The sequence below is a fragment of the Caretta caretta genome, chromosome 13 (genome assembly GCF_965140235.1).
Source record: "Caretta caretta isolate rCarCar2 chromosome 13, rCarCar1.hap1, whole genome shotgun sequence".
NCBI lineage: Eukaryota > Metazoa > Chordata > Testudines > Cheloniidae > Caretta > Caretta caretta.
Window position 1 is genome coordinate 32394312 of NC_134218.1, and position 16909 is coordinate 32411220.

The 16909-nt window shown below is 58.2% G+C and overlaps 1 protein-coding gene across 2 annotated transcripts in view; it reads left to right on the top strand.

The window, feature by feature from the left end:
• LOC125622208 (arf-GAP with SH3 domain, ANK repeat and PH domain-containing protein 2-like) overlaps window positions 1–16909 on the top strand; it is a 122150-nt gene that overhangs the window by 58594 nt on the left and 46647 nt on the right. For both annotated transcript variants that reach the window (XR_012664741.1, XM_048819996.2), the window contains exons 14-17: window positions 61–224; window positions 4679–4812; window positions 10515–10606; window positions 14226–14412. Coding sequence is in view for 1 of the 2 variants with exons in the window: in XM_048819996.2 (XP_048675953.1) it covers window positions 61–224; window positions 4679–4812; window positions 10515–10606; window positions 14226–14412 (577 nt within the window). In the remaining variant the exon portion in view is untranslated. The remainder of the gene's footprint in view (window positions 1–60; window positions 225–4678; window positions 4813–10514; window positions 10607–14225; window positions 14413–16909) is intronic.

The window sequence follows — 16909 nt, forward strand, 5'->3', positions numbered from 1 at the left end:
GTACCCCCTTCCTGACATGGAACAGGGGCCCCTCTGACAACAGCTTCCTCCTCCTTGCAGCTGGATTTCTGTTCTCAGCAACAGTAAGGAGGAGGCTCTGAATGTGGCCTTCAGCCGGGTGCATGGCAGTCGAGAGAGCAGCATGGAGGGGCTGACCAGGGCCATCATTGAGGAGATCAAGTGCATGCCAGGGAACAGCGTGTGCTGCGACTGCTCAGCACCAGGTGAGCGTAGTCATGGGAGGATGGGACAGGGACAGGGACAGGCACCGTACAGCTGCTGCGCAGTCAGCACTCAGCACAGTGATGCAATGACCCTGCTCCAGCCAAGCCAGCAGCCGTCTCGAAGGCAGCTGCTAGCCCCTCCGCAGCCCTGTACTCCACTCACAGCACGGGGCTGCTGGAGCCATGGGTGGCAGGGAGCATCTGGGCACCCTACCCCCACCCCAGCCAGCACACCACTGCTCTCACCCCCATCACGAGCGCCATTCAGGGGCTTTCCACAGCTCCTTGGGAAAATGCCCTGCACTCCTCCCTCCTGCAGAAATACCCAGTTTGGCGGGAGCCCCACATAGAGCTTTCCCTGAATTACAGCCTTGAGAGAGGGGACCATGGATTTGCCCTCAAACTCCTTGGACCCCCCCCTTCACCCCCCCCCCCCCGAATCAATGGAAGGATCCTGCTGTGAAACTGCTCAGTGAGAGGAGACTGAGTCCCCTCAGACACCACTTTGCTGAACCCTTTGCACCTCCGAAATCAGTCCCTCCTGCCCCCACCCCGCCCTTTGGCTCCTCCCACTCAGTCACTCCTGCCCTCTGTTGCTGGAATCCTAAGTCCGGTTCTGGTGCCCACAGTTCAAGAAGGATGCTGATAAATTGGTGAGGGTTCAGAGAAGAGGCCATGCAAATGATTGAAGGATTAGAAACCTACCTCATAGTGATATAGACTCAAGGAACTCACTCTATTTAGCTTAACGAAGAGAAGGTTAAGGGGGGACATGATTAGTCTAGAAATACCTACGTGGGGAACAAATATTTGCTGGCGGGCTCCTCAGTCTACCAGAGAAGGTCTAACACTCCAGTGGCTGGAAGTTGAAGCTAGACACATTCAGACTGTACAGAGGTGTACATTTAGTGGAAGGGTTTACTAAGGGGAGTGAAAAGAACAGGAGTACTTGTGGCACCTTAGCGACTAACAAATTTATTAGAGCATAAGCTTTCGTGGGCTACTGCCCACTTCATCGGATGCATAGAATGGAACATATAGTAAGATATATACATATATATGTATACACACACACATACAGATAAGTTGGAAGTTACCATACAAACTGTGAGAGGCTAATTAGTTAAGATGAGCTATTATCAGCAGGCGAAAAAAACTTTTGTAGTGATAATCAAGATGGCCCATTTAGACAGTTGACAAGAAGGTGTGAGGATACTTAACTTAAGGAAATAGTTTCAATAAGTGTAATGACCCAGCCACTCCCAGTCTCTATTCAAACCCAAGTTAATGGTATCTAGTTTGCATATTAATTCAAGCACTGCAGTTTCTCATTGGAGTCTGTTTTTGAAGCTTTTCTGTTGCAAAATTGCCACCCTTAAATCTTTTACTGAGTGGCCACAGAGGTTGAAGCGTTCTCCTACCAGTTTTTGAATGTTATGATTCCTGATGTCAGATTTGTGTCCATTTATTCTTTTGTGTAGAGACTGTCCGGTTTGGCCAATGTACATGGCAGAGGGGCATTGCTGGCACATGATGGCATATATCACATTGGTAGATGTGCAGGTGAATGAGCCCTGATGGCATGGCTAATGTGTTTAGGTCCTATGATGGTGTCACTTGAATAAATATGTGGACAGAGTTGGCATCGGGCTTTGTTGCAAGGATAGGTTCCTGGATTAGTGTTTTTGTTGTGTCGTGTGTGGTTGCTGGTGAGTATTTGCTTCAGGTTGGGGGGCTGTCTGTAAGCGAGGACTGGTCTGTCTCCCAAGATCTGTGAGAGTGAGGGATCATTTTTCAGGATAGGCTGTAAATCTTTGATGATGCGCTGGAGAGGTTTTAGAAGGGGGCTGAAGGTGACAGCTAGTGGCGTTCTGTTATTTTCTTTGTTGGGCCTGTCCTGTAGTAGGTGACTTCTGGGTACTCTTCTGGCTCTGTCAATCTGTTTCTTCACTTCAGCAGGTGGGTATTGTAGTTTTAAGAATGCTTGATAGAGATCTTGTAGGTGTTTGTCTCTGTCTGAGGGATTGGAGCAAATGCGGTTGTATCTTAGAGGTTGGCTGTAGACAATGGATCGTGTGGTGTGTCCTGGATGGAAGCTGGAGGCATGTAGGTAAGTATAGTGGGCAGTAGGTTTCCGGTATAGGGTGGTGTTTATGTGACCATCACTTATTAGCACAGTAGTGTCCAGGAAATGGACCACTTGTGTGGATTGGTCTAGGCTGAGGTTGATGGTGGGATGGAAATTGTTGAAATCATGGTGGAATTCCTCAAGGGCTTCTTTTCCATGGGTCCAGATGATGAAGATGTCATCAATGTAGCGCAAGTAGAGTAGGGGCGTTAGGGGACAAGAGCTGAGGAAGCTTTGTTCTAAGTCAGCCATAAAAATGTTGGCATACTGTGGGGCCATGCGGGTATGCATTGTCCCCAAATGTGAAATAGTTATGGGTGAGGACAAAGTCACAAAGGTCAGCCACCAGGTTTGCCATGACATTATCGGGGATACTGTTCCTGACGGCTTGTAGTCCATCTTTGCGTGGAATGTTGGTGTAGAGGGCTTCTACATCCATAGTGGCCAGGATGGTATTTTCAGGAAGATCACCGATGGATTGTAGTTTTCTCAGGAAGTCAGTGGTGTCTCGAAGGTAGCTGGGAGTGCTGGTAGCGTAGGGCCTGAGGAGAGAGTCCACATAGCCAGACAATCCTGCTGGGGAGTGGTGACTTCTCCAGCCCTGGCAAGTTTTGAATGAAGACAGGGATTATTTGGGGTTCTCTGGCCTGTGTATGCAGGAGGACAGATTAGATGAGGCCTTGGAATCTGAGAGTATTAAAAGTGGGATGTCGGGCAAGAAACTCCAGGAACTGCCTTGTACTGGAGCACTGGCAGAGCGATCACCTCTGCTCTGGCAGCAGCCTACAAACCCCGTCAGCATTTGCCCTTTTCCCAGGGGGAATGGAGGCACATGGAGGGGAATGACTTGGTCAAGGTCACCCAGCCAGTTAGTGTCAGAGTCTGGCATAAAGCCAAGTCCCGTGCTCTAGCCACTAGCCTACAGTTCTCTGTGCCCCCCCGGGCCTGAGCTCAGACATTTCCAGGCACTGGCAGCTGGCATGTTGTGTGAGACTGACTAAGTCAGGTTCTTTCTTTGAGTCTCATTGCTAGGGAGCTAGCTCCAGAGGGGGCATGGCCCTTTACAGACAGAGCCAATAGCAAGGCAGGTCCCTGCCCAGAGCAATGTCCAGACCAAGCATTTGTGTGAGTTGCACCTAAGCTGGAGCCCTAGCACACAGGGACACGGACCTGCGAGGACAAGGCACCAACCTCTCGCTCCAGAGAGGGAACTGGGGGGAGGAGCAGTGGCCTGGAAACTCCTTCTAGGGGTACCTTTAAAATCAGTGAATTTACGCCCCCCATTCCCAGACCCCCATGGGCAGCCCCGTCACTACCAGCAGCTATGGAGAGTGCATTTCCATGGGTCGTCGGGGAAAGAGCATCTTCACCAAATAGCTACAGCGGTGCAGCTGCACCCGTGCAGATCTGCCATTTTAAGTGTAGACCTGCTCTGAGCGCCACTGCACGCAGCATGTGCAACCCAGAGCAACGGCATGGCAAAGCAGCCAGCAGACCTGTCAGCTCCCATCCACAAACCCCAGGGGGATGACAGCCTCCAAGGGGGGGAAGGAGCTCCCTGCCCAGACCCAACAGGGGCCAGTTGGGGGGAAGGAGCTCCCCACTCTCCTCCCACCCCTATCCAAAGCTGGGACATTTTCAAATTATATTTCCATGTTTGCCATAAACAGCCCCCTTTGCCATCCTCCACTCAGTCGATCATGTAAAGTCAAGTGGCCAGCGGCTCCTTGGACCCCATGGCACTTCCCCTTCCTGTTCTCACATTTTTTTCTACAGCCCAGATTCTCTATTCTGTCCAGTTATGCCTCCCTGATTCTGTGCCTGGCCCCCGGCACAGACGAAAGCATCCTGGGGGCTGCTCTGATTTGCACCACCCAGCTGTGGTCCCTGAGGGACTATCCACCAGCTTGAGACTACCAGAGAGCATTGTGCTCCAGCCATTCCCCTGCGGGGTGCCGGAGGCTGCATGGAGGAAAGCAGAGGAGCTCTGACAGCTCTAGTCCCAGCAAGGACTCCCTCAGTAAAGTGCACCTGGTCTGGAGAGGGGAATCTGGCTCTCACTGTCCATGTACCTTCATTCCCAATATCGTCTCCCTTCCACTCTCCTTCCTTTCCTGTCTCTGTCCCAGTCCATCCACCCACCTTCATCCTCTCTCTTCTCCATTCCCACCACCTGCTCAGATGCCCCACTGTAGGCCGGGGAGAGGGGGGGTGAGACTGAGTGGTTGACAAGGTGTCTTGTTCACCCCATCCTGTGCCCCTGACTGCCCAGCACCTCTGGCAGGATGGGGGTGCTAATCAGAGCAATGTGCTGTCTCCCCAACAGACCCAAGCTGGCTCTCCATTAACCTGGGCATCCTGATCTGCATCGAGTGCTCCGGGATTCACCGAGAGATGGGCGTGCACCACTCCCGCATCCAGTCGCTGTCTCTGGACAAGCTTGCAACCTCTGAGCTCTTGGTAGGGAACTGCCCACGCACGCTCCCTCAGGGCGCCGCCCCGCGCTCTGCCACCCCCTGCGCTCCCTCAGGGCGCCCCCCTGCTCCACTGCTGCCCACACGCGCACTTCCGCAGAGCCCCCCCTCTGCTGCTGCCCATACGCGCTCCCTCAGGGCTCCCCCCCTGCGCTCTGCCACCCCCTGCGATCCCTCAGGGCGCCACCCCCACGCTCTGCCACCCCCTGCGCTCCATCAGGGCACCCCCCTGCTCCGCTGCTGCCCACATGCGCACTTCCGCAGAGCCCCCCTTCTGCTGCTGCCCATACGCGCTCCCTCAGGGTGCCCCCCCGCGCTCTGCCACCCCCTACGATCCCTCAGGGCGCCACCCCCACGCTCTGCCACCCCCTGCGCTCCCTCAGGGCACCCCCCTGCTCCGCTGCTGCCCATATGCGCACTTCCGCAGAGCCCCCCTTCTGCTGCTGCCCATACGCGCTCCCTCAGGGCGCCCCCCCGCGCTCTGCCACCACCTGCGCTCCCTCAGGGCGCCCCCCCGCACTCTGCCACCCCCTGCGCTCCCTCAGGGTGCCCTCCCACGCTCTGCCACCCCCTACGCTCCCTCAGGGCGCCCCCCCCGCGCTCTGCCACCCCCTGCGCTCCCTCAGGGCGCCCCCCCGCGCTCTGCCACCCCCTGCGCTCCCTCAGGGTGCCCTCCCGCGCTCTGCCACCCCCTGCGCTCCCTCAGGGTGCCCTCCCGCGCTCTGCCACCAGCTGCGCTCCCTCAGAATGCCCCCCCCGCGCTCTGCCACCCCCTGCGCTCCCTCAGGGTGCCCTCCCGCGCTCTGCCACCCCCTACGCTCCCTCAGGGTGCCCTCCCGCGCTCTGCCACCCCCTGCGCTCCCTCAGGGTGCCCTCCCACGCTCTGCCACCCCCTGCACTCCCTCAGGGTGCCCTCCCACGCTCTGCCACCTCCTGCGCTCCCTCAGGGTGCCCTCCCACGCTCTGCCACCTCCTGCGCTCCCTCAGGGTGCCCTCCCACGCTCTGCCACCTCCTGCTCTCCCTCAGGGCGCCCCCACCGCACTCTGCCACCCCCTGCACTCCCTCAGGGTGCCCTCCACGCTCTGCCACCCCCTGCGCTCCCTCAGGGTGCCCTCCCACGCTCTGCCACCCCCTGCGGTCCCTCAGAGTGCCCTCCCACGCTCTGCCACCTCCTGCTCTCCCTCAGGGTGCCCTCCCACGCTCTGCCACCCCCTGCGCTCCCTCAGGGCGCCCCCCCCGCGCTCTGCCACCCCCTGCGCTCCCTCAGGGTGCCCTCCCGCGCTCTGCCACCCCCTGCGCTCCCTCAGGGTGCCCTCCCGCGCTCTGCCACCCCCTGCGCTCCCTCAGGGTGTCCTCCACGCTCTGCCACCCCCTGCGCTCCCTCAGGGTGCCCTCCCACGCTCTGCCACCCCCTGCGGTCCCTCAGAGTGCCCTCCCACGCTCTGCCACCTCCTGCTCTCCCTCAGGGTGCCCTCCCATGCTCTGCCACCCCCTGCGCTCCCTCAGGGCGCCCCCCCCACGCTCTGCCACCCCCTGCGCTCCCTCAGGGTGCCCTCCCGCGCTCTGCCACCCCCTGCGCTCCCTCAGGGTGCCCTCCCGCGCTCTGCCACCCCCTGCGCTCCCTCAGGGTGCCCTCCCACGCTCTGCCACCTCCTGCGCTCCCTCAGGGTGCCCTCCCACGCTCTGCCACCTCCTGCTCTCCCTCAGGGTGCTCTCCCACGCTCTGCCACCCCCTGCGCTCCCTCAGGGCGCCCCCCCCGCGCTCTGCCACCCCCTGCGCTCCCTCAGGGCGCCCCCCCTGCGCTCTGCCACCCCCTGCGCTCCCTCAGGGTGCCCTCCCGCACTCTGCCACCCCCTGCGCTCCCTCAGGGTGCCCTCCCGCGCTCTGCCACCCCCTGCGCTCCCTCAGGGTGCCCTCCCATGCTGTGCCACCCCCTGCGCTCCCTCAGGGCGCCCTCCCGCACTCTGCCACCCCCTGCGGTCCCTCAGGGTGCCCTCCCACGCTTTGCCACCTCCTGCTCTCCCTCAGGGTGCCCTCCCACGCTCTGCCACCTCCTGCACTCCCTCAGGGCGCCCCCCCCGCGCTCTGCCACCCCCTGCGCTCCCTCAGGGTGCCCTCCCGCGCTCTGCCACCCCCTGCGCTCCCTCAGGGTGCCCTCCCGCGCTCTGCCACCCCCTGCGCTCCCTCAGGGTGCCCTCCCGCGCTCTGCCACCCCCTGCGCTCCCTCAGGGTGCCCTCCCACGCTCTGCCACCCCCTGCGGTCCCTCAGAGTGCCCTCCCATGCTCTGCCACCTCCTGCTCTCCCTCAGGGTGCCCTCCCACGCTCTGCCACCCCCTGCGCTCCCTCAGGGCGCCCCCCCCGCGCTCTGCCACCCCCTGCGCTCCCTCAGGGTGCCCTCCCGCGCTCTGCCACCTCCTGCGCTCCCTCATGGCGACCCCCCGCACTCTGCCACCCCCTGCGCTCCCTCAGGGCGCCCCCCCCGCGCTCTGCCACCCCCTGCGCTCCCTCAGGGTGCCCTCCCGCGCTCTGCCACCCCCTGCGCTCCCTCAGGGTGCCCTCCCGCGCTCTGCCACCCCCTGCGCTCCCTCAGGGTGCCCTCCCGCGCTCTGCCACCTCCTGCGCTCCCTCAGGGTGCCCTCCCACGCTCTGCCACCTCCTGCGCTCCCTCAGGGCGCCCCCCCGCACTCTGCCACCCCCTGCGCTCCCTCAGGGTGCCCTCCCGCGCTCTGCCACCCCCTGCGCTCCCTCAGGGTGCCCTCCACGCTCTGCCACCCCCTGCGCTCCCTCAGGGTGCCCTCCCACGCTCTGCCACCCCCTGCGGTCCCTCAGAGTGCCCTCCCACGCTCTGCCACCTCCTGCTCTCCCTCAGGGTGCTCTCCCACGCTCTGCCACCCCCTGCGCTCCCTCAGGGCGCCCCCCCCGCGCTCTGCCACCCCCTGCACTCCCTCAGGGCGCCCCCCCCCCGCGCTCTGCCACCCCCTGCGCTCCCTCAGGGTGCCCTCCCGCGCTGTGCCACCTCCTGCGCTCCCTCAGGGCGCCCCCCCGCACTCTGCCACCGCCTGCACTCCCTCAGGGTGCCCTCCCGCACTCTGCCACCCCCTATGCTCCCTCAGGGTGCCCTCCCGCGCTCTGCCACCCCCTGCACTCCCTCAGGGTGCCCTCCCGCGCTCTGCCACCCCCTGCGCTCCCTCAGGGTGCCCTCCCGCTCTCTGCCACCCCCTGCGCTCCCTCAGGGTGCCCTCCCGCGCTCTGCCACCCCCTGCGCTTCCTCAGGGTGCCCCCACGCTCTGCCACCTCCTGCGCTCCCTCAGGGCGACCCCCCGCACTCTGCCACTGCCTGCGCTCCCTCAGGGTGCCCTCCCGCGCTCTGCCACCCCCTGCGCTCCCTCAGGGTGCCCTCCCACGCTCTGCCACCTCCTGCGCTTCCTCAGGGCGACCCCCCGCACTCTGCCACCGCCTGCGCTCCCTCAGGGTGCCCTCCCACGCTCTGCCACCCCCTACGCTCCCTCAGGGTGCCCTCCTGCGCTCTGCCACCCCCTGCGCTCCCTCAGGGTGCCCTCCCATGCTCTGCCACCTCCTGCGCTCCCTCAGGGTGCCCTCCCACGCTCTGCCACCCCCTACGCTCCCTCAGAGCGCCCCCCTGCTCCACTGCTGCCTACGCGCGCACTTCCGCAGAGCCCCCCCTGCTGCTGCCCATACACGCTCCCTCAGGGGGCCCCCCTACGCTCTGCCACCCCCTGCGCTCCCTCAGGGTGCCCTCCCGCGCTCTGCCACCGCCTGCGCTCCCTCAGGGTGCCCTCCCGCGCTCTGCCACCAGCTGCGCTCCCTCAGGGTGCCCCCCCCGCGCTCTGTCACCCCCTGCGCTCCCTCAGGGTGCCCTCCCGCGCTCTGCCACCCCCTACGCTCCCTCAGGGTGCCCTCCCGCGCTCTGCCACCCCCTGCGCTCCGTCAGGGTGCCCTCCCGCGCTCTGCCACCCCCTGCGCTCCCTCAGGGTGCCCTCCCGCTCTCTGCCACCCCCTGCGCTCCCTCAGGGTGCCCTCCCGCGCTCTGCCACCCCCTGCGCTTCCTCAGGGAGCCCCCACGCTCTGCCACCTCCTGCGCTCCCTCAGGGTGACCCCCCGCACTCTGCCACCGCCTGCGCTCCCTCAGGGTGCCCTCCCGCACTCTGCCACCCTCTGCGCTCCCTCAGGGTGCCCTCCCACGCTCTGCCACCTCCTGCGCTCCCTCAGGGCGACCCCCCGCACTCTGCCACCGCCTGCGCTCCCTCAGGGTGCCCTCCCACACTCTGCCACCCCCTGCGCTCCCTCAGGGTGCCCTCCTGCGCTCTGCCACCCCCTGCGCTCCCTCAGGGTGCCCCCCCGCACTCTGCCACCGCCTGCGCTCCCTCAGGGTGCCCTCCCGCGCTCTGCCACCCACTGCGCTCCCTCAGGGTGCCCTCCCACGCTCTGCCACCTCCTGCGCTCCCTCAGGGTGCCCTCCCACGCTCTGCCACCTCCTGCGCTCCCTCAGGGCGCCCCCCCCCGCACTCTGCCACCCCCTGCGCTCCCTCAGGGTGCCCTCCCACGCTCTGCCACCCCCTGCGGTCCCTCAGAGTGCCCTCCCACGCTCTGCCACCTCCTGCTCTCCCTCAGGGTGCCCTCCCGCGCTCTGCCACCCCCTGCGCTCCCTCAGGGCACCCCCCCCGCGCTCTGCCACCCCCTGCGCTCCCTCAGGGTGCCCTCCCACGCTGTGCCACCCCCTGCGCTCCCTCAGGGCGCCCCCCCGCACTCTGCCACCGCCTGCGCTCCCTCAGGGTGCCCTCCCGCACTCTGCCACCCCCTATGCTCCCTCAGGGTGCCCTCCCGCGCTCTGCCACCCCCTGCGCTCCCTCAGGGTGCCCTCCCGCGCTCTGCCACCCCCTGCGCTCCCTCAGGGTGCCCTCCCGCGCTCTGCCACCCCCTGCGCTCCCTCAGGGTGCCCTCCCGCGCTCTGCCACCCCCTGCGCTCCCTCAGGGTGCCCTCCCGCGCTCTGCCACCCCCTGCGCTCCCTCAGGGTGCCCTCCCACGCTCTGCCACCCCCTACGCTCCCTCAGAGCACCCCCCTGCTCCACTGCTGCCTACGCGCGCACTTCCGCAGAGCCCCCCCTCTGCTGCTGCCCATACGCGCTCCCTCAGGGCGCCCCCCCACGCTCTGCCACCTCCTGTGCTCCCTCAGGGCGCCCCCCTGCTCTGCTGCCACCCACATGCGCACTTCTTCAGAGCGCCCCCCCCCCCCGTTGCTGCCCACGCGTGCTCCCTCAGAGCGCCCCCCCCGTTGCTGCCCACGCGTGCTCCATCAGAGCGCCCCCCCCGTTGCTGCCCACTTGTGCTCCCTCAGAGCGCCCCCCCCCCGCTCTGCCACCACCTGCGCTCCCTTAGGGAACAAGCCAGCTCCACTGCCACCCACAGGCACACCCTTAGGGCGCCCCCCTGCTCTGCTGTTGCCTGCACCTTGGATAGGGCATTGCACAGACAGGAGCTAGTTACAACATGGGCCAGCTTACGGTGAGAGGCGGGCTCTCTGTGCCCAGGCCTACCTGGCCCTGCCCATGGGCTCTATTGTCCAGCGCCCCCCCTGCCCCGGTACACTGGCTGGCGTGTGCTCCCAGCTCTCAGCACAGCGCTGTACGTTGCACCAACTTGTTTCTTACTTATCTGTTTTGCAGCTGGCTAAGAACATTGGTAATTCTGGCTTTAACGACATTCTGGAAGCCAACCTTCCCAGCCCTTTGCTGAAACCCACAGCCGGCAGTGATATGTAAGTCGTTTCTCAGGAGCCCGGAGCCCGGACAAACATCTCCGGGTAGGGCTTTGGGGTATTAGCTGTGGAGCTCTGGGGTGCTTAGCCTGTCTCCCGCACCTGTTTTCACCCTCCCCACTTTCTTGGAACACATGCCTGGGTTCCTCTGGGGTGGGAGAGTCACAGTGCACCATGGGAAGGTGTCATGGGGAGGGGCATACCCTCTGGTGCCAACTCTTCAGTAATGCTCTTCACATCAATTACATTTCAGATCAGACTATGGGCCCAGCCCCGCATTGCCCCAGGGCACAGTAGGTCGTGGGCCCCAGGGCATGGTGAGCGGTGGATGCTACTGAGATGGAATGGCAGCATTTTACAGCCACTGTGCACATGTGCAGCCCAAAGGGGGATCAGGTCCAGTGTGAGTGAGGGCAGAAATCCAACAAAGGGAGTAGAAACACACAGTAGAAATAACAAGGTGAGATTCAATTTGGAAAAATACAAGACTGTACTTCTAGGGAGAAATAACACCAAATAAGCCCACAGCAGGTGGGAACAGGAACAGCTGCTGGAGAGCTAGCAGGGAGAGCAGTCAACAAATTCCACTTCCAGCGCACTGAGGTGCCCCAAGGGAATCGGGGCTGCCTGGATAAAGATGTCTGTGACAGGAACCCCGGGGTACAACCTGGGACTGTGGGACCGCTATGCCCCCTTAACTGACTAATTTGGGTTGTCTCTCACAATGTTTTACTGGTGACAAGCAGCAAACCCCTCCAGGGGCTATCACTCAGTACAACCGCATGTGGAGCCCTACAGCCACCTAGATTGCATGAATGGTCCTAGAGCCACTCACGAATCACACAGACAAAGGCAGCAGCCAGATTCCCTCAGCTCCTAGCTTAGTACCTCAGGAATATACCGTCTTGCGCTGCTCGAGACCCTTTCTTGAGCAATGGAAATTTATTAATTGGTTCACCACTTCATCAGTGGGAAGTGAATATACACCAGCCTTTGTAAACCTGAGCACATTTACCAAACACTTCAGGCAAACTCACTGGTAAAGATAAACTGTTAAACAAATGTATTGACTACAAAAGATAGATTGTAAGTGATTATAAGTGATAGGCAAAAAGTTAGAGTGGTTACCAAAGGAAAATAAAATATAAACAGTCAGCCTCAACCTTAACTCTTATCAGACTAGATCAAGCAATGTTCTCACCCCCACTGGATCTCACCATTCTTAATATACAGGTTTGTCCCTTAAACCTGGGCCAGTCTCCTCTGTTGAAATCTTCTGTCTTCTGAGCATCCTTGTTGCTTGCAGCATAGGTGAAGGGAGGAGAAAAGGCCAAGCATAGGGCCACTGTGTTCTGTTTTATACCCTAAGTCCTTGGAGGACACAAGTCCAGACATGTCCGGTGGGCATTGCTGAGTCACCAGGCAAGGTTGAGCAATTCCCCTGGTGTGGCCTTGTACAAGTGAGTCATTGTATTGTAGCTTCCTGGCTGGACAATGTCTGTTGATGGTTGTTTGACACCCGTCTGGGCATTGGTTATCCCCCGGGTTATTGTCTTTGGGAAGCTAGTATCTGGGCACTTCCCAAACCCACAGCATACGTAAGTGACAGCCATGCAACACAATTCTCATAACTTCATATGCATTAATGATACTCATATTTAGATGGAACAGTGGGTTTCAGCAGATCATAACCTTTCCCATGATACCTTACATGGCCTGCTTTATATGCAATATCACAATCATAGGTAAATGACGAATACGGGGGTTACAGGGTGCTCCCCTGGGGTGTAGAGTGTATTAGTGTCAATCACAGACCAGGGAGACGACTGCACTGGCACCTCTTGAGATCCTCTGGACATTGAAGTCAAGGCTGGTGGTCTCCTTCAAGCTCTAGTCTAGCTCAACCACAAGTTCTGGGCTGGATCTGGGAATCCCTGGATGGGTTCTCTGGCCTGTATTTGCAGGAGGTCAGACTAGATGATGCCAATGGGCCCTCTGGCCTTAACATCTGTGAATCCCTAAACACTGCATCCAGCTCTGGGAATTGCCCTGTCAGAAAGATATAGACAAAAGCCTGAGAGCAATGGAACCAGCCATGAGGTGAGAGGCTCTGCTTTATAAGGGAAGAATAGAGAGCTCAATCTGCGGAATGTGGCTAAAGCAAGACTGTCTGGGGGGCACACACAACTAGGCGTGGGATGGTCTAAGTGTGATCTGTGGGGCTAGAACCTGGGGAAATGGGTGGAAACTGAGAGAGAGAAAAGAGAGGCTGCATCTCAGGAAGTGCCCCCTGGTGGTGAGCTATATGAGGTGATGCAAGCGCCTCCTAGGGGACAGGGCAGGAATCCCATGACTTGGATATTTAAAATTAGATGGGACAAAATGCTAGAAAACAAACCCTGGGGAACAATCCTGCCCTGGCCAGGGACAGTCTGGAAGGGCCAGCAGGTGTCTCCATTGCTAGCTTCCACCATTCTGTGACCCGCAGTACTTGCCACTGGGGAAAGCCCCTAAAACCCACCTGTTCAGAGGGCAGCAGCAGGGGCTGATGTGCTCTTGTGCACCATGCTGGTGTTCTGCTCCCCCCTCAACTCCTGCCCTGCCCATTCCTCACCTCACAGCACCATGCCTTAGTGTAGCATATTGCAATCCATACGGAGAAATCTACAGAGTGCTCCCGAGGTGGGGTGACATTGCTAACCTGACACATCAAAATCATGTGTCAAGCCCAGATATCATGAGATGATAACATTTGATAAGAACATAAGAGCAGCCCTTCTGGGTCAGACCAAAGGTCCATCAAGCCGAGTATCCCGTCTTCCAACAGTGGCCAAAGCCAGGTGCCCCAAAGGGAATGAACGCAATAGGTAATCATCAAGTGATCCATCCCCTGTTGCCCATTCCCAGCTTCTGGCAAACAGAGGCTAGGGACACCATCACTGCCCATCCTGGCTGATAGCCATTGATGGACCCATCCTCCATGAATTTATCTAGTTCTTTTTTTTAACGCTGTTATAGTCTTGGCCTTCACAGCATCCGCTGGCAAAGAGTTCCACAGGTTGACTGCATTTTGTAAAGAAATACTCCCTTTTGTTTGTTTTAAACCTGCTGCCTATTAGTTTCATTGGGTGACCCCTAGTTCTTGTGTTATGAGAAGGAGTAAATAACTCTGCCTTATTTACTTTCTCCATACCAATCATGATGATGTCCTTTGCCTTCTGATTTGTGGGCCTTTTGCTTACATGTGGGACATGGCTTCCAGTGGCCAGAAACTGACTTTTGAAGGATAGAAACTGAGATTCTCACATAGTCACCTGACTCCAGCAGCTGTAGTTTAAGACAGCACCAAATATCTCGAGAGTTTGCAGTGCTTCTGGAGCAGGATCTGGGGAGTGGTGCAGGAGGGTAGGAGGCCGGGCAAGAGGAAAAGAGGGGCAGAGGGAAGAAGGAACCAGCAGCAGGAGAGGAGGGGAAGCACCACCTCTCTGATGGCTGCCTGCCTTGGCAGCCTCGAGCCTATGCCTGCCTTGCCCAAGAGTGGAGCAGGAGCAATCGTGCTCCAGGGCCTGCGCATTCCCGTGTGAATTCTAATTCTCTTCCCATGCTGGCACCACCCCAGGGCCCTTCGGAAAGATTTCATCATCTCCAAGTATGTCGAGAGGAAATACGCCAAGAGGAGGTCTAGGAGCCCAGCTGCCCAGCGCCAGGAGCTACAGGAAGCCATCAGGTGGAAGGACTTATTTACATTGCTCCAGGCCTATGCCGAAAAGGTGGATTTAAGTGAGCCTGTTCTGGAGCCTGTACAGGTGAGGATGGCCCTGCGCTGGGTGCCCCAAGAGACAGTGTAGATGGAAAGGAGCAGCCCAGGCAGGGACAATGCAGACTGGGGCAGGGGGACCATGTCACTGACTGGAGGGGACGGGCATGGGGCACAGTGCTGAGGCACCAGGCCTGCAATAAGGGGCTGACACACAGGCATGGGGTAAGGGGCCCCACACCTCTGGTTGGGGCCAGGGTCACAAAGGGGTCTGGATTCTCTGTCTCCAGTGCCTGCGACTACACGGCCCCATTTTTTCTTACCTTAGGTCAGAGGTTTCAGCTCTTTCTTCTTTCTCCTGCTGCTTTTCGCACCTGTGTTGGCTTTCCAGAGGCAGTGCCCCCATCTGGCCCTGTCAGGAAGCACAGGCTCTTGGTAGATGTGCAATTTCTTTGCCATCTGTTTTTCTTCCTTTCCTGCCTCCTGCAGCAGCTATGATTGACTGTTCTTCCCCAGGAGGTGGGGAAGTGGGAAGCAGCCATTCAGAGGGGGATTTCCCCCAGGCCATCTAAAATGTCTTAAGGCTGCAGCTTCTATCATCATGAGACTGGCTTCAGCAGGGACCAGAATCCCGTGACTGTGATGAATTTGGGAGAGTTGGCCACACTGGCTGTACTATTAGTGCATGAAAGCACTGTGCTTTGTTTCAGGTGAGGTTGCACTGCAGATAGCATCCCTTGGCATGCCCGTCTCCTCCTGAGAGTCTGGCTCCAAACCTGAGCAGAAGGGGTAGTGAGAGCAGAGGGCTGCTGGCTTTGAGGTGGTGAGAGCTTTGGAAAGCAGAGGCAGAGCTAGGGTTGGGGTTGATTCTCTGGCGTGTGTGGTTGTGCTCGTGGGGAGCCAGCGGCTCAGGGCTGAGCAGATGGACGGTTCCATTGGATGGCTTCACTTCGCATTTCCGTCATCTTTAGATTTTCTGTAGAGCAACTTTAACTGATCCCCAGTGCAGTGTTTTGACATATCATTTTCCTGGTCTCTGGAGACTTGGCTAGGGTCTCCAACCCGGTGACGGTGCCTTTCAAAGTGGGCAAGCCCTTTGTCAGAGCACCCAGCAGGCTCAGAGCTCATTCTCAGCACTTTCATCAAGTTCCTGGTATTCACCAAAAAGCTCTTTGAAAAGCTGTTCAGAATCAGCTCAGCAGCGTGCCAGGTGTCCTGTCACGGTGCGTACAAACCAATGATTCACACCCAAAAAATCAGACTTTTTCGATTTAAAATTGAATTTTTTTATTTTGTTGTTTCAATTATTATAATTTTTTCTTTTCCAATGAAATCTGAATTTAATACAAAATATGTTCAGGCCTAAACTTATTATAATCTCTTCTTAAAACACTGAAATAAAAATAAATGTGCTGATTCCGTGAGCCACTGCTTTTCTATATCAAGAAAAAATCAGGGGACAAACATCGAACTTTGGAGGTCAAGATTTATGCACATGGCACGATAGGTCATGCGTTGTGGTGAGGGACTGATCTTGTGGGGGCCCAGGGTTCTGCTGCTGGGTTTAAGAGACAGGTTCTGGGACCCAGCCTGTGATTCCAGGAGACACCATCATATATCTCACCAGGACGATCCGCTGAACCACCTAGGAGGCCTCATGCTCCTGTTTTACAGCTTCTCCCTCCCTGAGCTCTGATCGGCTCAGGTCTCAGATTATGAATATTTACAACTCCACCCGCCGGGGAAACTTACTAAGGGAAAATATTCAACTGAGTGCAGCCTCTTGGGTTGACTTCAACACCTGGGAACTAGAGGGAAAAGCCTGCCATGGCGTCAGCTCCTTTTAAAAAAAAAAACCCATCTGGAAGTATTTTCAAGACATTCCTTTACCTCTGGGTAAAAAGGGAACAGGAGTCAAATGTAAACCGCACGACAAGGAAACGCAAGGCCTGGTTGTCAAAAGGAAACAACATTTAAAAAGTGCCCTCAGAAGGCAATGCCTTTGAAGATGATGTGGACTTGTCTGACCAATCTGAATCAACTGGTTAGTAAACTTATTTTGCACCATTCTTACAGACTGCCTGCCATGTTTTATTATGCTAGTAAATGATTACTTAGATTATTGTCGTACATTTGTGTTTTGAGTGGATTAATTGTTTATGAATTTCAATATATTTGTGTTCAGAATATAATTGGTATGTTAGTTTGTTGTGGGAGTATTTATCAATTACATTTTTACTGTTACTGCTGGACTTTTGAAGTGATCTTTTATGGCTCAATATAATCAAGCATCCTAGGTGAAGTTTACCTGTTTAAAAGTAAAGTTTTATTAGGCATTGTCATAAATATAAAGGGAAGGGTAAACCCCTTTAAAATCCCTCCTGGCCAGAGGAAAAATCCTCTCACCTGTAAAGGGTTAAGAAGCTAAAGGTAACCTTGCTGGCACCTGACCAAAATGACTAATGAGGAGACAAGATACTTTCAAAAGCTGGGAGGGGGGAGAGAAACAAAGGGTCTGTGTCTGTCTGTATGCTGCTTTTGCCAGC